Raw genomic sequence first — 24,075 nt, forward strand, 5'->3', positions numbered from 1 at the left:
AGTAACAAAACTGAAATTGTGTTTTGTGTTTTAAAACTATGCTTCAGTTTTATCTTCCAAAGAAGTGGTTAAGTATGGTTTTAGAATACAAAACAGCAGTATGCATGCTTGATGAAAATAAATACGGATACTTAGAAATTTTTCTTCTGTCTAAAGATGTGGATAAATTTCTTTGGATAACTTGTTTTCATTGAACATGACATATTGATAAAGAACTCCAGGATATTAAGTTTCTGCTCAAAAGTGATGCTTAATATTGTTTTTGTTATGGACTGACATGAATGCAAGTATGGTTGTTTAGGTTTTCTGTATGTTCTTGTTTTGGTTACTTAAAGCTAAATAAAACACAGAAAACTTAAACATATTTTCTTTACAAACTGAGAACTCACTTGAATTTTTGTTTTGCTCCTTAGGTAACTCTTACATGAACTTGAACAGTGTCTTGATGTTAACTGGAACCAACTATAGAGCTTGGCTAGACTCTGTGGAAAATTATATGGGAATGCATGAGAACATAGACTACTGCTTTACTGAGAATAAGCCTGTAGAGTTAAATGAAAAGAGCACCAAGAAAGATACTGACCTTTACAAGAAGTGGCATAGATCCAATAGAATGGCTAAGAACCTCATCAGAACATCTATGTCTAAGACTGTCAGGGGAAGTATAGAAGAGCCTAAGCTAGCATCAGATTTTCTGGAACTCATAGGTGCTAAGTTTAAAGAAAGTGAAAAAGCAGAAGCAGCTAGGCTGACTAAGGAGTTTCATGATTTGAAGTACATGGGTTCAGGGGGAGTTAGAGAGCATATTATGAAGATGATCAATATAAATGGCAGACTCAGGGAACTCTTAATGGGGGTTAGGGATGAGCAAGTGGTGCATTATGCACTACATTCCTTGCCTAACAGTTTTAGTCATCTTAGGACCAGTTACAACTCTCAAAAGGGAAACTGGACTCTAGATGAACTTATATCCATCTGTGTGGATGAGGAATCTAGGATCAAGGAAGAAAAGGAACCTGCTACAACCATTAACCTCATTGAGAAGCCTAAAAGGAAAAAGCCCCAGAACAAGCTCAAGCCTACCAAAGCCATAACTAAGAGTTCAACAGCTGCAGTGGCCAAGGAAAACAGGCCATTCAGGTTCAAGTGCTACTTTTGCAAAAGAGTAGGACACATGAAAAAGGACTGCACTGGCTATAAGAATTGGTTAGCCAAAAAGGGTAAGATTTTTTCTAATACAGTTTTTTCCTTAGAAATTAATCTTATAAATGTTGAACCACAGTCTTGGTGGATAGATTCAGGCTCACCTATTCATATTACTAATTCTTTGCAGGGATTCATAAGGAGGAGAATCCCAAAAAGTGATGAAGTGAACCTGTGTGTAGGCAACGGCATGAGAGTGGCAGTCAAGGCTATTGGAACCTTAAAGCTCGATTTAGGATTAGGAAAATTATTAGTTCTGGACAATGTTTTTTATGTACCTTCCATGAGAAGGAATTTGGTTTCAGTTTCTCTTTTAGTAAAATCTGGTTGTAGACTTGTTATGGATAGTAATGGAATTCTTATTTCTAAAAATTCTGTTCAAATTGGTTCTGGTGTTATTATGAATGATTATTTACAGTTAAATTGTTCAATGACTCAACAAGAAATTTTACTTGTTGAAAATAACACCAACAGTACTAGCACTTTAACAGGTGTTAAAAGAACCAAACTAAATGAAAAGTCTGCATTTTTATGGCATAGAAGACTCGGCCATGTTTCAAAAGAGAGACTGAAAATTTTGGTGAAAAACAACATCCTAAATGAACTTGATTTTTCTGATCTAACAGACTGTGTTGAATGCTTTAAGGGAAAAATAACTAATACTAGAAAGAAGACTGCATATAGAAGCCAAAATTTATTAGAACTCATACACACCGATATATGTGGACCATTTAGGCATCAAACTATCTGTGGGAATGTGTATTTTATCACATTCATTGATGACTTTTCTAGATACAGTTATATTTATCTACTTTCAGAAAAGGCACAAGCATTGAAAGCCTTTAAAATCTTTAAATCTGAGGTAGAAAATCAACTAGAAAAGAAAATCAAAACAGTGAGATCAGATAGAGGGGGTGAGTTCTATGGCAAGTACACTGAATCCGGCCAACAAAAGGGTCCATTTGCCTTGTTTTTGCAAGACAATGGAATTAAAGCTCAATACACAACACCCTATAACCCACAACAGAATGGTGTTGCAGAGAGAGAATAGGACCCTTTTGAACATGGTTAGATGCATGATGTGTACAACTGGTTTGCCAAAATTTTTGTGGGGTGAGGCTTTAAAAACTGCAAATTATATTTGCAACAGAACACCTAGCAAAGCTATAGAAAAGACTGCTTTTGAGCTTTGGTGTGGCAGAAAACCTAGTCTTCATCACTGCCATGTTTGGGGATGTCATGCAGAAGCTAGGATTTATAATCCAAGCTTGAATAAACTTGATCCTAAGACAGTTAGTTGCTATTTTATAGGTTATCCAGATAAATCTAAAGGCTATAAATTATATTCTGCTCATCATTCACCTAGAATTTTTGAAACACATCAAGTAAAGTTTCTAAGTGAAAAAGTTCACAATACAAACCTTGAGGATTTAACCTCAGATTTTGAGGAAATTGTGTCGGATGAGAATATAAGTGTTGTATTGCCTTTAGAACAAGATGTAACTGATCGAGTCATTGGTCGAGTAACTGACCACGTAACTGTCCCTGATCAAGTAACCGGTCATGTAACTGGTCATGTCACTGACCATGTAACTGACCAAGTAACTGTACCTGGTCATGTAGCTGACCATGTAACTGGTCAAGTACCTGTCACTGGTCAAGTCACTGACCAAGTAACTGTCGCTGGACAAGTAACTGACCATGTCACTGGTCAAGTAACTGACCCTGTAACTGATCAAGTCCCTGTCAACCCTCAGCCTAGAAGATCACAGAGAGCAAGAAAACCAACTTATGGGGGGGAAGATAGTGACTACATTGTTTATCTGCAAGAAGCAGAAATTGAAATGGACTGTGCAGAGGACAATGATCTAACTACATTTAACCAGGCTATTGAAAGTAATGAATCTCACCAATGGCAGCTAGCAATGGAAGCAGAAATTGATTCCATGAGCCAAAATGCAGTTTGGGAATTAGTTGAACCTGACCCTAATCAGAAACCTATAGGTTGTAAATGGGTTTTCAAAACCAAAAGAGATGCAAATGGCAATGTAGAGAGACATAAAGCAAGATTAGTTGCCAAGGGTTTTACACAGAAGGAGGGCATTGATTTTACTGAGACTTTTTCTCTAGTTTCTACAAAAGACTCGTTTAGAATAATCATGGCTTTAGTTGCTCACTTTGATATGGAGCTACACCAAATGGATGTTAAGACAACCTTTTTGAATGGTGAACTAGATGAAGTGATTTATATGAAGCAGCCAGAAGGTTTTGTGCAAGCTGGAAGTGAAAACTTAGTATGCAGGTTAAGAAAATCAATTTATGGCCTTAAACAAGCTTCTAGACAGTGGTACAAGAAATTTGATTCTGTGATTTCTACTTTTGGATTTACAGAGAATCTTGTTGATGAGTGTGTTTACTTGAAGACAGTTGGGAACAATTTTATTTTCCTAGTACTCTATGTCGATGATATACTTTTGGCTAGCAGTAACTTCAAACTGCTTAAAGACACTAAGAGTTTTCTGTCAAAGAATTTTGACATGAAAGACTTAGGAGAAGCATCCTATGTACTAGGCATTGAGATTAAAAGAGATAGAGCACAGAGACTACTTGGTTTGTCTCAACATAATTATATTACCAAAGTTTTGAAGAGGTTTGGTATGGAAAAGTGTGCAGCTGGAGAAGTTCCCATGTCCAAAGGTGATAAGTTAACCAAGAAGCAGAGTCCTAATAGTGATGTTGAGAAAGAAATTAATGAGTCAAAGCCTTATGCTAGACTTGTAGGAAGTCTCATGTATGCACAAGTCTGCACTAGGCCAGACTTGTCTTTTGCAGTAGGGATTTTATCGAGATTTCAATCTAATCCAGGCCATGAACATTGGGTAGCTGGGAAGAAAGTGTTGAGATACCTGCAGAAAACTAAAAGTCACATGCTAGTTTATAGGCAAGTGGAGGATTTGAAACTCGTTGGATTTTCAGATTCTGATTTCGCAGGGAACTATCCAGACTCCAAGAAGTCAACTTGTGGATATGTGTACATGCTAGCAGGAGGTGCAGTTGCTTGGAAAACCATGAAGCAAACTCTAGTTTCAACCTCCACCATGCAAGCTGAATTTATTGCAGTATATGAAACTGTGTGTGAAGGACTTTGGATCAGAAATTTCTTGATGCAGACCAAAGTGTTAAGTCACATTGTGGCAGGCACACTTGTGATTTATTGTGATAATGAAGCAGCTGTTTTCTTCAGTAAGAACAGTAAAAGGTCAAATAATTCTAAACACATTGATTTAAAGTATTACAGTGTTAGAGAAAGGGTTAAGCATGGTGAGATAGCTGTTTTGAGCATTGACACGAATTCGCAGCTAGCAGACCCCTTCACCAAGGCCTTGTCAGTAGCAGCATTCCAGAAACATACAATCAGCATTGGAGTTTTAGCTAATCTAGATGCTTAGGTTCAGTAGAGAGTTAATCCAGTTGGAGCAATTTAAATTTCTAAGGTTTTTGAGTTCTTGTATTTTTTAGTTGTGATCTTTTGACTTTATTTATCACAACTTGTTTGTAATGACAGATTTTATTATTAATAAATTTTGAGGTATTTTCAGATTCTGGTTATTGCTGCAGTTTTTGTTGAATGTTCTGAAAATTATCGATTTTGTGTTTAAAGTTATACTTGCTATCAGATGGCTTAAATCATGTGAAGCATGATGTTAAGGTTCAAGCAATATTTTTAAGCCATCAGTGTTCAGTGAATTTGCTTGAGTTTCTGGTTTTAGAAACATAAAGTAGGACCTAATATATGTTTACTTGTTGATACACATTAACATATATTGTATCACTTCTGGTTGAACATATGTAGATTGCAGAAGCTTGTGTTAGTGGTTTTGAAACTCTGCATTTTTGTTAAAATGTATATTGTTTCTTGCTCTACATAAGTAACTGTGATCTGACCATGTTGGAATGGATTTTCGATTTGAGTTTGTTATCTGGCGCGCACTTCAGTAAGTTAAGTAGGTTTTGATGTTTTCTGGTGCAAATCATCGAGCATGATATGTGTGAGTCCAAGGGGGAGATTGTAAGATCAAATATGGACATAACACATATCATCATAAAGTAATTGATGATTAGCTTAATATCAATCCTAGTTTAACATGGATACAAACAGTAAATCAATACTAGTGACTTAATGAAGTAGTGTATCAATTCATTAAGGATAGTAATCCATTGCTTAGTCTACAAGAAAGGCTACAAGTTGTGATACATTAGGAATCTAAGAGTGAAACCTACACCGACAAGGAATGCTTTAATGGGAAGCTTCTTGAGGTTTAAGTCTCATATATATACAGATGAATTGGTCCCTGATTACTACCACGACTATTGCATAAGTTCTGTCCATTGAGAAGCAAGTTGGTAAGTAACAGAAGACCACATTCAGTGATCGAGTTAAGCAGTTGCATAAGATGGAATCCATGTCTGTTATTGCTGAAGGTAAACCTTAATCCTTTTATGATTGTTGTGCATATGTTGTGAGCATGTAACTATGGTTTTACAGGTTTCTGTATGATCAAAACTGGAAACATGATATGGTGGAGAGGGACTGTATGCTTCCCTCAGATTATATGTAAATTGTTCACATTATGATACTTTTGATATAATCATTTGGATTCCCCGATCTTTTTCTTAAATTCTTCTGGCATGTCGTCCTCGTCCGGGAACAACTCCTTAAGAACTTCCTTGCACTCGTCACTAGTTTCTTTCTTCATGAACCCAAGGGGGTTGGCATAACGAGTCTTGGATTCGATGCCATTCTTTTTTGTGATCAAAATTCTAGCTCTTTCAATATCGTCGAATTTTTCATTGCAATCATCTTTCGGGCTTTCCATTGTTGTCACCTCACAAATCTGCTCCTGAAAGTCTTTATGCACAGGAAGGCTATAGGTGCCTTTATCATTGGTCTCTCCTTCAAGCGTGTACACGACGGTTTCATTTTCACGACTCCTGCACTCCAATTTTACTTTGGCGCCTGCGTGCATGAATTAAAATGCTATATGCAATCAGTTTCATGTGTTTTATCAACATTTTGTCGTAACTCATAACACACAGTACATGCAATATGATCTCTGCTATGTTGTCAGAATAATGATCCGAATCATTAATATGATTGATTCAATGTTTTAACGTGTACATGAAGCCAAAAAATATTTTGTTTTATCAACATTTTGTCGTAACTCATAACACACAGTACATGCAATATGATCTGCTATGTTGTCAGAATAATGATCCGAGTCACTAATATGATTGATTCAATGTTTTAACGTGTACATGAAGCCAAAAAAATTCATATCTTTTAACTAACAATTCCCATGCGAGATTCAAAATAGTTTAGACTAATAAATAGAATAGGGTGTTTAAACATGTTACCTTCCATCGGTTTACTGACTCTGGTTGGGAACTGAACACGGCATGGGTCGCAATACACTTGTCCCTCAACATTGATGCCGTCACTGTCGCCGTCGTCGCAATAGGCCAAAGATGACAAGCAAGACACGGTGAGAACAACTGCAACGATTGCCAAGTTCTTTTCCATTTTTCTTCTATGGCTAATTCTGTGTGTTTCTCTCCTCTATTGGTCTTTTATTGATGTTTCTTCCTTTCCTTAATTGGTGTAGTGAGTTTATTTCGGAGCGTTTTGGAGCGGTGCAATAAATTATGGAATTGGTTAACATCGTGTGGTGATAATCGGTTGCCGTTGCATGGTCAGAATTTCAGGGTTTGTTCTAGGCTTCTAATAGCATATGCTAATGTGGTGCTTGGTTTGCCTTGCCGTCTCCAGCCTGGAGGCTAAAATAGACCCCAAGCTGAATTTTAGCACTAATAATTACTATTTATGTATATAATAACACTACACCAATTTTTCAATCAGACAACACATATCAGACGACAGCAAACATTTTAACTGTCGTCTGAAATAATCAGACGACAGCAAGAATATTTCTGTTGTCTGAATTTTGGAATCAGACAACAGTTGTTACATTGCTGTTGTGCAATTGTAATTCAGACAATGGTTATTTTTTTGATGTTGTCTGAATCAATCAATTCAGACAACAGTTATTACATTGGTATTGTCCAAGATTGATTAACACAATGGTTGAGAAAAGATGTTGTATGATTGTTTTAATCACACAACAGTTATTACTTCTCTGTTGTGCAATTACTATTAACACAATGGCTGAAATAGATGTCGTCTAATTGTTAATTCAGACAATGGCTGAAATAGATGTCGTCTGATTATTAATTCACACAACAGTTTTAGTTGTCTGTTGTGCCATTCTCCATCAGACAATGAACTTAAATTGATGTTGTCTGAGTTTTAGGATTCAATATATATATATGCTAGCGCCCTTCTTAAAAAACGCGGAAAACTCTAAGTTGAAAATTTTCACATACGCGGGCACTTAAGTCAGATTTCCCACTTTTATCTCGTTCACTTTATCTTCAACAATAGCTCTTCCCCGAAACCCTATACCTTTCCTCCTTCCTCTCCCGCTCTCTTTCCACGGTCACCATCGCTTCCTTCTCTTCCGAGCAGAAAGTCGGCCACCTAGGCGGCCTAGGCGGTGCTGGGCGGGTCTGCGTCTCAGTCTTTTTTTTTAATTTTTTTTTTAACTCTTGTCTCTTGAAACTTAAAACCCAATCTACCCAAATCGAAGATGAGTTCTTTTGGTTTTGTGGGTTAAACCAAATCGAAGATGGGTTCTGGGTTAAACCAAAACATGAAGGCCGGCTCTCTCTCTCTCTCTCTGCGGACTCCGGCACAGCCGCACGACCTCTCTCCTTGACTTACTCTCTCTGTCTCTCATGAATTTTTGGGTTGAATTGAATTTCTGGGTTTAATGTTTTCAATCGATCTTTTCTGGGTTTACAATCGATCTGTGTCTCACTCTTTCATTAATTTATGGGTTTTCAGTTGAAGTATCGGGCTCGTGGTCAACTGATCTTGCTCTTGGAGACTTGGTTCGATTCAGAAATTTTCAAGCTTGGGTAAGTTGCTGCTTTCCTCTTGATTAAATGAATGAATGTTCTAATTGCTCTTGCTGCCTTGCTGTTGGTTCGATTTCATTATGTCAGTTCCAATTGGTTTGGATGCTGAGTCCTAGTTATTTTGCTTATCAAGTTGTGCTTGGATCTTTGCAGATACAAGAGTATGTTGAAGCTGCAAGCTTCTGTCAATTCTGGAGGTAAGGAACAGAAAATTAATGTTGAGATTTATGAATAATTTTCAGATGGGTTTGTTTTGATTGTTGTTGTGTTCTTGATTTTATTTGGTCATTTTTGTTTCCTGGTGGGTTTTTGGGAGAGAAGGGGCTTTTGGATGGCCAAGTTTTGCAGCTTTAACAGCTTTAAGATGAGAGCAACCCAGATTTTGTTGTGGAAGTGGTGTCTTTGTTCTTTGATGATTCTGAGAAGCTTCTCAATTATATCACCAGAGCTCTGTGAGGCCCCAAGATTTTTCTTTTTCAATCTGTCTTTATATCTTTTGGATTGGGTTGCTTTGTTTTGTGCTGATGCTTTGCTTTTGGATACTTCGATTTTGTTGTTCATGAGGTTTTCCCTTTTTTGTTTTCATTGCACAAAGTGCAACCAAGTGTAGACTTCAGAAAAATTGGTGCCCATGTTCACCAGTTCAAAGGTAGCAGCTCCAGGTACACATATAATTCCCTTTCTTATTTTTATTTTTTTTTCTTGTAAATAGAAAATTACAGAAAGTAATGTCAATTACTCAGTCTCTCTCTCTCTCTCTCTCTAAATGTAGATATACATAGAATGTGTACTTATGGTTTTATGATTCTCAAATGGATTGATTTGGTTTTTTTTTTTTATATATGGTTTTATCTTCTCATTTATTTTCACTTTCTTTTCAATCTTCTGAAGTTATAACTTTAGTATTCGCTAGTGTTCTGTTTTTCACTTACTCTACTTAGTAGCAGCTGCCATAAGGTTGTTTGTAGCAAGACAATCCTCACCATCTTCACCATTTCTAACTACATTTCCTTTTGTGAATCTTGAAGGCAGTGAGAGATAAAGAAGGGATTCCTGCGTTGGAAGATGTGCACTAGGGTACTTAGAGATATTACTGCTGTCCACCTCAGAAGATATTGTGTTAATACCTAGACCTTTTCAAGTCCCTTGTATATGATACTTTGTCTTTTCAGGTCAAACTGGATAAACGAGTAAACCCCAAGAAAGAAGTTGCTGATTACAGAACTGTTATTACAGGAATGTATGCTGCAGATTTGGCTGGTGTTACATGTACTTTAGCTGATATACAGGTATAATGGTTTTTTATTGGTTTCAAGGGTTAAATCCATTAACATTTTTTCACCTCAATTCTTGGTGTGTATTGTAGAAATCCTTCAAGAAGTTGTTGTCAGATGGAACTATTTTAGTTGGACACAGTTTAAATAATGACCTGCAGGGTAAGTTGATTGTTGTTTCTGTAAGTTGGTTTTGAGTTGCAATCAATCCATAATTTTTTTTTTGCCTTCTGGATTTTCAGTCTACTTATACATTTATGTGTTCTTTTTTCAGATCTGTTTCATTTGTTTGTTTTTTTCATTATGACGTTTTTCTTGTTTTCAGCATTGAAGATAGACCATATATTAATGGTGATTGATACCGCATATGTATTTAGATATTTGGATGGGCCTATTTCTAGAAACCTTCCTTGAATAATCTGTGCAAGGCAAGTTTCGATAAACCTGTTAATTCACTTTTACATTTCCTATTTGCACCATGGAATCCATTAATTAGTCCATTACAATGATTTGACTAGAACCTGTCACATGCATGGTTTATTGTCGCATATATCTCTTTTTCTTGCGTCAAACTGTGTTAGGCTATGAAGTTAGAAAGAAAGGTTCTCCACACAATTGTCTAGATGATGCCTGTGCTGCAATGAAACTTGCACGTTCTTGCTAAGGTAGAGCGTGAAGTTGGTGACTAGAGATTGCAATCTACTTTTTATAAGAGCTTTAGTATTTGATCATGATGCTCTCAATACCTTGACAATTTATTAATTGCATCTACTTTTCTTTCCTTGCAGTGATTTTGCTTACAACTATCTTAGTGGTACAACACCAAAGGAATAGGCTTCAAGCTTGCAGTGATTTTGCTTACAACTATATCTTGAGAGATCGAGCAAATTGTATTCTTTTTTATTATCATGTAAAGCTCATGAAACTTGAAAGCTTGTTAAGCTAATGAAAAAGATATAGGCAATTGGGCAAGGTTAATTCCTGTGTAAATGTTGGGACGAATACTGGAATGAAATGGTTTTTGGAATCAAGGATATGTTGTTCAATTGTGTATATCTTCTTTTCTATCTCAGACAATTCAATACCAATCGCAAACCATTGTCTAACAAACGAACATAAAGAAAAAAGAAAGAAAAAACTGTTGTCTGAAGCAATGACACACAATAGCTTTAATAGTTTTCCTGTTGTCTTGTTCAAAGTCAGACAATAGTATTCAATTACATTGCTGATCTACAAGCTTCATTCAGACAACAGTTTTTGTACAAATCAATGTTCTCTAAATATTCATTACACGTCAACATTCTTCCAGGGTCTGCCAACTGAAATTACTTTGCACAAGAGTTCTGGTACAAATTGCTGTTGTTCTTTGTGGTGTTCAGACAACAGATAATATAGTAGTCGCTGTTGTAGTAAACTTTATCAGACGACAGTTTTTAGTATTATTGCTGTTGTTCTTCGTGGTATTCAGACAACAGACAATATAGTAGTCGCTGTTGTAGTAAACTTTATCAGACGACAGTTTTTTGGTATTGTCTGATTATGTATCAGACGGCATTGAGATAGACAACAGCAAACTCTATAATCAGACGACAGTGAAAAACTGTCGTCTGATTGAAAAATTGGTGTAGTGTAAGGGCTATTATTTTGACAATCTCCAACCCTTAAGGGCTATAAGTTTAATAGAAACTATAGAAACCCTTGACAAATGATCATTTTTGCTAAGTAGAAAAGCCATAAAATTTCAAATCATGATCATAAGGACATACTTTTGCACACAAGGATAAGTTGTTATGTTGTTACCATGTGTCATCAACACATTTACAATTGTAACATTCAGACATGGATAACTAAATATTAACATTTTTTTCTTTAATTCGTATCAAAAAGAATTTTTTTTCTTTAATTCAAACTATTTTTGTTCAAATTAAGAGAGAGAAACCACATAAGACACTTGTCTAGTTCTGCTAATTTTTGAAGGTTGAGACAATAATTGAAGGTTACCTGCTGCTGCTTCGAGATGGAGATGAGATGAAGCTTAGCTTTGCTACTACTTTTAAGGATGGAGAAGAAATGAAAAACTTTTGCTACTACTTGAATATCACAACAACATTGAAGGTTAGCTGCTACTGCTTCGAGATGAAGATGAAATGAAGGTTAGTTCTATTATTGCTTTTGGGATGGAGAAGAAATGACAAACTTTTACTACTACTTGAAGGTCAAGACAATATTGAATTTTAACTGCTATTGCTTTAAGATGGGACGAGATGAAGGCCAGTTAGCTCTGTTAGTACTGCTGCTGCTGCTGCTGCTACTTTTGGAGATGGAGAAGAAATGTCAATGCCTAGTCCAATCCTAACAAACCAGTATCCAATTACACCAAGCAGATCCAATGCCTATATGGTTTAATTCCCTTTTCGAACTCTGGTACTAACTTAATTCATTACAAGACTAACCTCAGAATCCAAAGCCAATTCCCCTAACTTTCTGTAAGCCCTAATTGCAAAATGTGTTGGACGAAGACTCGCATGCATGCTGCGCTTTAATTTGTATCTCAACTTTGCATTCCTTTAGTCCAAATAAAAAAGTTTAAGATTCTTTTTTAGATTGTTGGTTTATTGTGTGAGAAAGAGTATTCAGTGCTCTATAATTCTTTAATTAAACTACTTAAAAAACAGAAATTTTCAATATTCTCAAAACTCACACACATTTCTTCTTAAATAAATAAGCACAACAACTAATACACACTCCAATCTCCAAACCCGGACCCAAACCCAAACCCAACCGTTCGTCCCCTCCGGCTAGAGCGCCTCGCACATGACTTACAGTCCAAAGCGCCGTTTACATACTATGGTAGCTAAGATAGGCCCCGATTTTGGTGATCGGCTCTTTAGGGACATTCGAGAAATCGTGTGAGAAGACGGCGGCGCCTCTCCCTTAGTTCCGATTTCGACTCCCCTCCTCTCTGATGCTCTAAGCGATGGCTATAGCTAGACAAATGTCGTTCTCATTTAAAGGAAAAGTCTAGGGTTTCTTTGATTTTTTCTGGATTTTGGTTTTGCAATAGTGGCATCACAGTAATTCTGATAAAACAAAGGTTCTAGTTTGTAATTTTACATGAAAGATTAGGGATATATTAGGCCTGCTCCATTTGCTTTAGGTTTGGACTCCGTGTCCTTATTTGTATGAAACTGTCAAAAGTTAGGTTTTCTATTTTTCCAACTTTTGTCTGGTGGTACTATACATATTTCTCTAAGTTTAAAAACTGAGTACTTTATTATTTTTATTATGCTTTTCAGATATACAGTATTATTTCATAGACTAAATTCAATTTACCCCCCTGAGGTTTGGGTCTAACATCATGTTAGCCCATATGGTTTTAATTTCTTAACAACACCCCTGTACTCTCAAATTTCATTAACTGTGTCCAATTTTAGTTGCACAGTCCAAATTGGACGTAAATCGCTAACATGGACCTTGAAAGCTGGCAACTCTCCCACACTTGGGCCCATTTGAGGGGATAAATTTGTCAATTCAGTCATATTCTTCACAAAAGTTGAGATCATGAGCTCCATTCACAATGCCCATAAACCAAAGCTTACTCGTCTCCCAAGGCTCCGGCCTCGACCAGCAAGATCCGACTCTTCGGTGAAGGCTCTCGTCGCTCTCTCTCAAACTCCAGCGTATCTGCGCTTCGGCCACCATCTGGGCATGTGTCTCTTCAAAATGACAATCTACCAAATCTTTCAATCCGAATGAAAATCTCCTTAATCCCAAAATCCATTCCAAAACCGCACTCTTCACTATGAAATTCATATCCTCCCTTGTCGCTATTAGAAACCCATCACGGTTTCCTATCAAAAATTACAAAATTCCCTCTCTTTTGACCCCTTACAGTTCTTCAATGATTACACAAAATCAAGTCAGTGCACTATTAAAAACACTAGAATCTTACATGCCCACTTTCTCATAATCGATTTACTACCGTGCAAATAATGTCTCCATTGGACTAGCATGATGTTGGACCCATATTTAATTATACTACTATTTCTACTCTTATATAATTATTTTTCTGATCGAATCTTACTACTTTTTCAGATATGATTTAATAGTGCCATGTGTTACTTTTTCAGATTCTTAATTACATTTTATAGGAATTATTTTGTTATTTATTTATTTATTAGCCGGTAGTACGGTATAAAGGAAATGGATGCTTGAAAAAAAAAAAAGAATAGTTAATATCAACTTGATGATGTCAGCAAGCATCCTTGACTGTTGGATATCAGCAACTGATTAATCTCAGCCCTCCATATTTTTCGTAAAATCTCATCTGTTTTATGTGGCCTATAAGTTAGTGGGCTCAACTCCATCAGTTAGGTCTTCTCCAACCCAAAGGGCTAAATCTTAGCCCTGATTTATTTACTATTCATCGATGTGACATTAACCGTCTCTAACCCGTCAAGGCTAAATTATAGCCCTAAAATATATTTTAAAAATTTGAATATATATATATATATATATATATATATATATATATATATATATATATTTTTTTTTTTTTTTTAAAGAAGCGGGAAGAGGACTAGCTCAACGTCCCCTCCCGGAGTATTATTGATAAGGAGAAGATAAAATTACATACGGGCCGGAGGACGTAACCAAAGCCATGCCCAGAACAAAAACCATAATGCAAACCATGCTATAGAGCCTTCTAGAAAGTTCCTGACCCATACAAACAATACAATAGTAACAAAAACCAAGACATGAAACATGAAGCAAAAAGCTCATCTGAACCTATAAGCCACTCTACCAGAGAAGTCACGACCAAATGAAGGCACAAGGAATGAAGGGAGAGAGTCCCAGATATGAGTTCCCGCATTGGATGCACCATAGTTAGCCAAGACGTCGGCGGGAACATTACCTTCTCGAAAAGTATGGGTCACCTGTAAGCGCATAGTACGTGTCTGTGCTAACCCATTTAGCCACCTTGTTCACAACCTCCAAGGAATAAGATTAGGAGACTTGAAAAACCGTATCACTGCCATGGAATCAGACTCAACCCATAAGTCGATCCAGTTTCGTTGCTTTGCAACATGAATCGCTTCAAGAAAAGCTAAAATCTCCGCATCGAGAGCACTGAACACTCTGACCTTCGAAGCGAAAGCTAGCACAAATATACCGTCATGGTTCCGCACTATTCCACCAAACCCAGCCAAGTCAGAGCTCCTAAAGGAGCCATCAATATTAATCTTTAGGCAAGGGTGCAACGGTGGAGTCCATTGTACACTGATGAAGCGAGGGGCAGTAGCTCTGAGTTGCGACAATTGTAGGTATGTGAATAGTGGCAAGGAGGAGGGGCGGTGGGAAGAAGAAAAAGCAAGCCCAGCAGAATCTTTAAGAGAGCCTATAAAGAAGTGCTTGAAGCATGCAGAAGAGAACAAACCCCCATTATGCCTACGTTTGTTTCTTTCACTCCAAATACACCACAATAAATTGCAACATGTAATACGCCAAAGTAGCTTTGTGGCTTTAGAGAATGAAGAAATAAAATTAGTAGAGAGAAGGTCAGATAGTGACACCTGTGGGGGAGGCCTAATGTTGAACATATGAAAACACCAAGTCCAAAGCTCGAAGACGGCTTCGCACTCCCAGAACAAATGCCTCCAAGTCTCGACCCCTCCGCTGCAGAGAGAACACCGAGAACAAAGAGACACGCCCCGGCTTATAGTAATTGAAATCATTTTTATGATAAAAAATATTTTTCCGGTTATACTTTTCAAATTCCATGTGTTGCTTCACAAGCAATGTTGTAGATTTGTTATACGATTTTATATATGTGGCATAGGTTATCTTGATGGAATATTTTTAAATTCTGGAATATGACTTCGAGGTCACGTGTTTTGTCTTGATTGGTTTGTGAAATTTTGAAATGGATATAAAGTAATTTTTGGCTTGATCGCATCTTATCAAACTTTCAGATATGATTTCGAGGCCACATGTTTTGTCCTGATTTGTTTGTGAAATTTTGAAATGGATATAAAGCTGATTTTGGCTTGATCGAATCTTATCAAATTTTTGGATAAGATTCTTAAATGACACGTGTTCCGTCTTCATTAGATTATCAAATTTTAGAGTGGATATGATGTTTACGTGGCACTCGTTATTTTCAGCAAAAAATATCTTTATAAACTGAGTGCTTGAACTAGCATAACTCACAAAATCATCTACTTTTCTCTACTCACCTTGATCAACTTCATACTTTTTTTTTTAAAACACTTATGCAATGAGTTCTAACTAGTTCGATAAGTGGCAGGAAAGATTACGTGTAGAAGAGGAAGAGGATGAAGAGATGGAAATGCATGCAACACAAGTTATGATGGCGGCAGCTAGTTGGTTGGCTAATGAACAACTCCGTCCACAACCACAATGGGGTGGGTCAGTTCCAGGGCGCAAATACATCCCTGATTTCGTTTGCGTGCGAACGACGATCTTCTGCAAAAGTATTTTGTCGAAAATCCTGTCTACCCACCAGAAATATTCAGACGCCACTACCGAATGAGGCGTGAAGTTTTTCTTATCCTATTAGACGATGTCCAGTCAGCTAACCCCTACTTCAGGCAAAAACGTGATAATAAAGGACAACTCGGCTTTTCGCCCCATCTGAAATTGACTTGCGCACTCTGAATGATGGCTTACAGACAAGTGACAGACTCTCTTGATGAAAACTTCATGATGGCTGAATCTATTGCTATAGAAAACTTCGGTGAATTTTGTCGTACGATCGTCAACATCTACCAGCAACGATATCTTCGAGCACCAAACAAAGAGGATCTGGAAAGGCTCTTACAGAGAGCCCAAAGACGAGGTTTTCCTGGAATGATAGAATCGCTCAACTGCATGCATTGGCAGTGGAAGAACTGTCCAACTAGATGGCAAGGAAGCTTTAGTGGCAAATCAAGAAAGCCAACCATCGTTCTCGAAGCCGTGGAGGATTTTGATACATGGATCTAGCATGCCTTTTTTGGAATTATTGGTACACAAAATGACATTACAGTCCTCGGATGTTCACTAATGTTTGATGCGCTCACTGAAGGTCAGTCACCACAATTAGACTACCACATCAATAATCATCGTTATAACATGGGTTACTATCTCGCTGATGGCATCTAACCTAAGTGGGCAATGCTTGTCCAATCAATCAGGCGCCCTCAAAATGAAGTTGAAGCATATTTTACCACCAAACAAGAGGTTTACCACAAAGACGTTGAAAGACATTTGGTGTTCTCCAGGCAAGATGGACAATCATTAGACAACCTGCAAGAGGGTGGAGTTTGGAAAATTTGTCCAATATCATGATGGCATGCATTATCCTTCATAATATGATTGTTGAGGATGAACGTGCCGATCGATTACTACAATGGCGAGTCTGATGATGACGAACCGGATCCAAATAGGTCCAGAGAGCTTGAGCCCGCATCTTAGACGAAGCAAGAGAAAATTTGGAAAGAGATCCAAGATCCGGAAGAATTACAATGTCGGAATATATGTCTTGATACAAAATGATACGTTCTCCTGTTGGCAACCGACATTTACAAGATAATCTTGTCCAACACCTTTGGAGTATGCAAGGTCAAGCACCATGAATTTGATCTTTGCTATGTGATTGAGTTTTCTAAGCTTTGAATTTGTGATTTTAATAATTGGCATGGTTGTCACTGACAAGTGTTTGCATTTTCTTACTTTCTTTTGTTCCTTTTTAAATGCTTTTGTCATGAATTAAACATATATTGAAAATATGACACATGGTTTACTGCTTTTATTAAACATTTATTTCATAATAACTTAAAGTTACAAGAAAAATTTATTAAAAAAAAAAAAACAAAAAAAAAAACCAACGGCTAGATGACGTTAGCAACGGCAAAATAGCTGACCCCAACGTGGGCCTCCCCACTTTCTGATCCATTTTTTTAAAGGGCTATATAGGCTATTTGAAGGGTTATGTTTAGCCCTTTGGGTTGCACTTTAGCCCTCATATTTGGCCCTTTAACCCTTAGCAAGTTCACCCTTTGAGGTTGGCAGGTCAATACTATTAACTGCTTTTTGCCTTTCATTTCCACCATCTAGGTCAAAATGTCTGATACTGTTCCCAAAAGGTCACTCTGGGTCAATTTCTTGACCTGCCAATTGACATTCGGTGACATTTTGTGAACAGTATCTGACATTTTGACCTAGATGGTGGAAATGAAAGGCAAAAAGCAGTGAATAGATTGACCTGCCAACCTCAACGGGTGGACTTGCTCTTAACCTAATGGGTTGGACATGAATTGAGTTAAATTTTACCCTTTTAGCCCTTTAGACATTTGGGTTGGAGAAGGCCTAAAGTAAGGGTTATATGCAGGGGCAGACGGACATGGAAGGCTATATGGCCTCAAACCTAGACAAGATTTTGGGCTAAAAACCCTTAGGTATATATATATATATCTCTACCTTTCAGCCCATACCAGCCCAAAGCAAAAAAAAAAAAAATTATCCATCAAAGTCGCGTGTATTCCCACTTCCCTGTATCCCACAGCACTGATAGCAGCTCACAGCCTCACATCCTCACATAGTCACACTACCTTTCGCCTTCTCATAAACGAGGTATGAAGCTCTATCGATCTCCCCTGTTTTGAATTTTTGATACATCTCTGTTCTTCACTTCTTCTTCCAGCTCTGTTTTTCCCAATAGGGTTTTCTCAAAGAAATCCCAGATCTCCTCTCGCCGATTCTGTTTGCTCCCAATGGCGGATGTAATTGACTGATTGTGAGTTGGGCTTTTTTGTATAAGTTGAGAGAGAGAGAGAGATTCCATGTTAGCTGAGGATCTTGAATTCTTGATCATGGTCAGTCAGTCGGTGGATAGCCTATGAGGCTATGATGATTGTATATTTAGTTAGAATTACCGACTGATGTCTTTGATGATAAATTACTGGCTAAAAAAAAGAAAAAAAATAAAGTAACAATAAGTGAATGAGCTTTTGTTGGGCTTTGGGATTTCTTGATGTTTTCTTTGGCTTCTGATTATGTTGTGATTATTTTTTATTTAGAGATGTGCATTTTGTGTTGCAGATTGGAGAATTTTTATTTGAGAGTTTTGGTGATAGTGTTTGGGTTTATGCATAATACCGAGATTGTTGTTGATGCCCTTTCCATCTGGTTAGTGTTACTAACTTTATATTCTTTAGCCTATCTTATTTAAACAGTGAGTGTTCCTTTCACAAACCCATTAGAATTATATATATGTTAAGGAGACACATATTAAATCCATTAGACATTAAAGTCTGCTACTAGTTAGTAACTAATAGTAATGTATAATTAGTTGTAGTTGTATAATTCTAATGGTGGTATCTTTATAATATTATAGGTATTGAATATAATGACAGATCACCGGAAACCCAAGAGGTACAAAAATCTTTTGTCATGGTTTACAAGTGGTACTCCATCAAGTGATAGTGTCGATGAGATTAGAAGTGAGAGTGGGAGTGGGAGTAGAAATGTGACTGAGAATTTTGTTAATGATGTCCCTTTAAACCCTTCTCCATCTATTCCACTAGAAGAGTGTCATAATGAAAGAATTGAGAGAGAAGAAAGTTTTGATGTTAGTTCTCTTGAACGTGATTGTCACACCCTAACCAGAAAAACAAAAGCAATTAGCTTATAAAATAAGCTTTATTGTACAAAGATAAACCAAAACAGCAAACTAAAAATTTATTTCTCCTTCTCCTACATCCAGATTTCCAGAAATTAAGTCCTAATCCTCAAGAGTATGATTTGCACAATATCATAAAAGGGGTGAGCTTAAAGCTCAATAGAGCAAACCTCATACATATACTTAGTGATAGTGCAAGATAGAAAATAACTCCTTATACTCCAGTTGTTAGTAATCTTGTAGTAATCTCGGTCACCAGTGTCTTCTTGCCAAACATTAGATCGTTTTATCAATAATAATTGAAGGGGCTTCTCTCCCCAAGTGTATATACCATTGGCTGACATTGCTGGTCCCTTACGAGTATTATACTCAACTACACAACCATTTTCACTCTTTCTTCAAGCTAGGATATAAAACAACATGATGATGCATATCTATATATATATATATATTTACTCAGCATAAACATTCTGATCAGCAACAAATGTCACTCAAAATCATATGAATAGACCTATATAATCAAACTTGAGGTTCCCCAAAACTTCCCCTACCTTAAACCTGATTTAGTAAAGCTGAGACTTTGTTTCCAGACCTCTAAAGACTTGTCTCCGGACCCTGCTATTTCCAAATTCTCTAAATTGTTTTTCTGCTCTCTTTTCTAACTTGTGTTTCTTACTGCAGGTAAAGGCCTCTTTTATACTAGAAGATGTAATAATTAGAACCTATAGGTAGACTAGCCACCTCCTGTTTAGCTTAGTCAGTTAGATAAACACTGGGAGCAGCTTATTGCCAGCTCTTGCTTAGAAAAATCATCTGAAGATTATCCCAAACTGCCAGCTCCTGCTTTGAGCTTGTTGCCCAAGTTTTAAGTTGCTCTAAGAGCAGCCACTTGCTGCACACAATTAACTTTATGTCTGCAGGCTCTTAATTGTGGTTAGAAGTGTGTAAACATGTGTTTTCAACAAGCTACTAGGTGACACAGCAGTTAAATAAGACAAAATAACATTCTAGATTTTTTTCTTCTTCTTTTTTTCTTCTTCTAATATGTTTCTGTGCATGCGTTGTAGGTTTTAACAGAACTTCCAGCTAAAGAAAACTCAAGAAGAAGGAACATACTAAGCTAAGCATTTGCTGGAAATTTTGGTACATTTGCAAGAAGTAATGGCAGCAAGTCAAGGAAGCTATAATTTCAAATCATGAACAAGAAATTGATGTAATGTGGCTTATTGAAACATGTATTAATATAGATGTAATACTTTGCAGATAGCTATGTATGTCTCCTTCTTGAAACCAAGCACAAATTGTAGTATCTCTTTTCTTTTTTTCTTTTTGACAAAGATGGTATACAGGTTAAAATTTATTTTTCTTTGTAAGAAGTACTTGTGTTCTATTCTAGTATTTTGTCAACAAAAGCTAGTTAGTTTTTGACAAAAACTAAAGTCAGCAGAGATCAAGCAATGAACCCATATACAAAGCTAGACGCCTAGACCTCTATATTTGACCCTTCTTTTACTAAAACAAATACGTATCTAGCTATAACATAATTTAGTAGTGGTAAACTAGACTTTTATTAACTTAAGCCAAGTCAAGTCTTCACAGTGATCCAGGAATACGGCGTCCAATATGCAAGTACCCTTTGAATGAGCGTGACAATATTCGAAGAGCTTATGTGGTCTTAGGACCGTATCAACCTCACTTAAGTAGTTACCCATTATCATTTGATGGAGGTCAAGGTCGAAAATTTAATCCTAAGTGGTTCAAAGAATGGCCGTGGCTTGAGTATTCCGCATAGTTGGACAAAGAACTTTGCTTCCCTTGTTTCTTGTTTGATAGTTATCCATCCCATCATCCAACATTTACTGAGCATGGGTTTCAAGGTTGGAAAAATGTTATGTCAAAAAAATCTGGCATTGTCTATCACATGGGAGTCTTAAATTCCCCACATAATATTGCCATGCATAAGTGGGAGTCACTAAGAAACCCATCTAAGCATATTGAAAGAGTGATTAGCACACAATCATCACAAGAAGTAACAGATAACCGACTCCGGCTTATTACTACTATAGAGAGTGTAAGGTTGTTGGCAAGCCAAAGATGTTCTTTTAGAGGCCATGATGAATCGGTTAATTCATCTAATGGTGGCAATTTCAATGCGGTTGTGGATTCCTTTAGAAGAATGAATATAGATATTCGCAGAGTCTTACAAAATGCTCCTGGGAATGCCAAGTATATTTCTCCCATTATTCAAAAACAAATTCTAAATATACTTGGTAACAAAGTTAGAACCAAGATTCGGGAGGAAGTGGGAGATGCCAAATTTTATATCCTTGTTGATGAAGCTGTTGATGTATCTAATAGGGAACAAATGACTATCATTCTTCGATTTGTTGATTGTGATGGGTTTATTAGAGAACGGTTTTTCAAAGTGCTTAGTGTGGCAGACACTTGTTCTCAAACTCTAAAAGATGATATATCCAAAGTTCTTACTCAATATGATCTTCAAGTAGAAAATATGCGTCGGCAAGGATATGATGGTGCTAGCAACATGCGGGGTGAATTTAATGGTTTACAAGCTTTGTTTCGTGAAGAGTGTCCATATGCATATTATGTTCATTGTTTTGCTCATCGCTTACAATTGACTTTAAATGTTGCAGCTAAAGGGGTGCATGATATTTGGGAATTCTTTTCAACTCTAAGTTTGATTGTAAATTTTGTTGATTCTTCTGCAAAAAGACATTCAGCTTTGAGAGTTATCAGAGAACAAGAAATTGCAGATTTAGTGGCTGCTGGAGCACTTGAGACTGGTAGAGGTGCTAATCAGACTTGCACTTTGCAACGAGCAGGGGCTACTCGTTGGGGTTCACATCTTCGCTCTATTTCAAGTTTGATTAAGTTATTTGGAGCTACCCAATTAAACAACTCTTGCAAATGGACCAAATAAAGTACAAGGAGAAGCAAAAAGTGTAGGTAATGCAATTAAGCGTTTTGATTTTGTGTTTTGCTTGCTTTTGATGCATGATGTCATGAAGATTACTTATTTTCTTTGTCAGTCATTGCAAAAAAAAAGGCATAAACATCTTCAATGCTCTCAATTTTCTTTCAATAACAAAATCAAAACTTCAAGATATGAGAGAAGATGGTTGAGATGATTTGATTATGAGGGTTGAATCATTTTGTTGTCAGTATGATATTATATATTATGCCAGATATGTCTGCTCCTTACAAGAAAAGTACAAGGGCTTGTGAACAAAATATTACAAATGAGCATTATTATCGGGTCAATACACTTAATGCTGTGATAAACTTTCAGTTGGCAGAGTTGGATAGTAGATTTACAGATAATTCGTTGGAGCTCCTTATTCTTAGTGCTACATTTGATCCACGTGATAATTTTCGAACATTTAAATGTGAAGATGTTTGCAATCTTGCTTTGAGGTTTTATCGTCATGATTTTACATCATATGATATGCTTGCTCTAGATATGGAGTGTGGGTATTTTCTAGCAGATATTCAGAAGGATCCAAGATTTGCCAACACAACTACTGTGTCTGATTTGTGTCGGCGGTTAGTTGAATAAAGAAAGTCAGCATTTTTTCCTATGATTTATAGATTGATTTGTCTTGTGCTAACTCTGCCAGTTTCTACAGCAACAACAGAGAGAGCATTTTCATCTATGACCATCATAAAAAACTAACTTCGAAATAAGATGGAAGATGAGTTTTTTGATGATTTGATGGTTCTCTACATCGAAAAAGAATTTGCCGATAGCATTGATAATGATTCTGTGATTGCTGAGTTTGAAGTGAGTGGGCCTCGGAGGGTACAATTTAGTTAATTTATTGTTGTTTTACAACAAATGTATGCTTGTAGTTTTTAATTTACGGGGTTTGATTTTATGTCCCCTCCGTTGTATGTTTTGATTGAAAATAATAAAGGCGTGAGGATGAGCCTCCCACTAGGTTCCAAATCTCAAAAAAAAAAAAAAAAAAAAAAAAAAATTGTACACTTCTAATTAGCCTAGACAACAATTAGATCCTGGATCCGCCACTGGTTATATGTAGCCGAGTTCTTGGCCTTTTAACCCCTCAAAATCAAAGTTATACGTGAGATTAATTATAATTGGTTAAGTGTTTCTTATCAAAGCTTGGATTTAATGGATGTTCTCTCTTACGTGCTTATTGGTAAGTCAGATGTCTGGTTTCTGACTCCTTTTGCCATGTGAGTCTCTAATTTGCTAGCTTGTCCAGAAATCCAAATGCCTACATATATACCCGGCACCGTATATGCACAACCCTCTTCCATGCCAGAACTGCTGACAATGAACCCCGTTTCATTACAAAGGTCATCACGCGTTTAAACATTTCTGTTGAGCTAGCGCTTCGAGACTCATGTTACGATGCCCCCCTCCGGCGGAAGATTTGTTGGCTCACTTCACCAGATTCTGCCTTTGAGAAGCGGGTGCCTCCTCACATTGTGGAGGAGAAATGCGTAGAGAATTGACAGGGTCTTCAAGGAAGGGTTACCATAAACGGTTTGGCTAACGGTTGATTTTGCATGGAGTTCGAGCATGAGGGTGACCAAGAAACATCTTATATATAGTTGTTCAAGTGTGTAACTACAAATGTGAAAATTATGGGTAAAGCATATTCATCTGGTAGTGTGAATTATGCTGAGTAAGCGCATATTCATATTGCTTGTATATTGTTTGGATTGAGTTGCACACAAGTTTGCAGACAAGATTACTATCACTAAATGATTTGTTGGTCCAAGAGCTTATATATGGAATTTTTATTGGGAGGTAAAATTCGAGCTTGTATACATTAGTTTCTCTAAGTTCACTTGCAATCGACCCGTGCATGGCCTTACCCTTGGTCAACATTT

General features: G+C 36.9%; 2 protein-coding genes and 1 long non-coding RNA gene across 3 annotated transcripts; 2 read left to right on the forward strand and 1 right to left on the reverse strand.

Moving 5' to 3' along the window:
- Positions 1-5,653: 5,653 nt before the first annotated feature.
- On the reverse strand, positions 5,654-6,831 carry LOC133732892 (olee1-like protein). Its single transcript, XM_062160500.1, has 2 exons — positions 6,619-6,831; positions 5,654-6,220 (listed from the first exon to the last, which is right to left on the reverse strand). The coding sequence occupies exons 1-2, from the start codon at positions 6,782-6,784 to the stop codon at positions 5,853-5,855; spliced, it is 534 nt and encodes a 177-aa protein (XP_062016484.1). The 5' UTR covers positions 6,785-6,831; the 3' UTR covers positions 5,654-5,852.
- A 1,182-nt stretch (positions 6,832-8,013) lies between these two features.
- LOC133732893 (uncharacterized) lies at positions 8,014-8,902 on the forward strand. The gene is made up of 4 exons (XR_009857373.1): positions 8,014-8,238; positions 8,392-8,435; positions 8,560-8,690; positions 8,834-8,902. It is a non-coding gene; the product is annotated as an uncharacterized LOC133732893 (long non-coding RNA).
- A 10,019-nt stretch (positions 8,903-18,921) lies between these two features.
- LOC133730964 (uncharacterized) lies at positions 18,922-22,771 on the forward strand. The gene is made up of 5 exons (XM_062158455.1): positions 18,922-19,143; positions 19,876-19,902; positions 20,458-20,465; positions 21,028-22,076; positions 22,401-22,771. The coding sequence occupies exons 1-5, from the start codon at positions 18,922-18,924 to the stop codon at positions 22,769-22,771; spliced, it is 1,677 nt and encodes a 558-aa protein (XP_062014439.1).
- Positions 22,772-24,075: the final 1,304 nt, after the last annotated feature.

The sequence above is a fragment of the Rosa rugosa genome, chromosome 2 (assembly GCF_958449725.1).
Source record: "Rosa rugosa chromosome 2, drRosRugo1.1, whole genome shotgun sequence".
NCBI lineage: Eukaryota > Viridiplantae > Streptophyta > Magnoliopsida > Rosales > Rosaceae > Rosa > Rosa rugosa.

Excerpts from the sequence above, each read along its gene's own strand:
- LOC133732892 (XM_062160500.1), bottom strand. The coding sequence starts at position 6,784 with ATGGAAAAGAACTTGGCAATCGTTGCAGTTGTTCTCACCGTGTCTTGC. Across the intron at positions 6,221-6,618 it reads AGTCAGTAAACCGATGGAAG|GCGCCAAAGTAAAATTGGAG; the intron begins GTAACATGTTTA and ends TCATGCACGCAG.
- LOC133730964 (XM_062158455.1), top strand. The coding sequence starts at position 18,922 with ATGACAGATCACCGGAAACCCAAGAGGTACAAAAATCTTTTGTCATGG. Across the intron at positions 19,144-19,875 it reads AGAGAGAAGAAAGTTTTGAT|GTAAAGGCCTCTTTTATACT; the intron begins GTTAGTTCTCTT and ends TTCTTACTGCAG. Across the intron at positions 22,077-22,400 it reads ACATCTTCGCTCTATTTCAA|ATATGTCTGCTCCTTACAAG; the intron begins GTTTGATTAAGT and ends ATATTATGCCAG.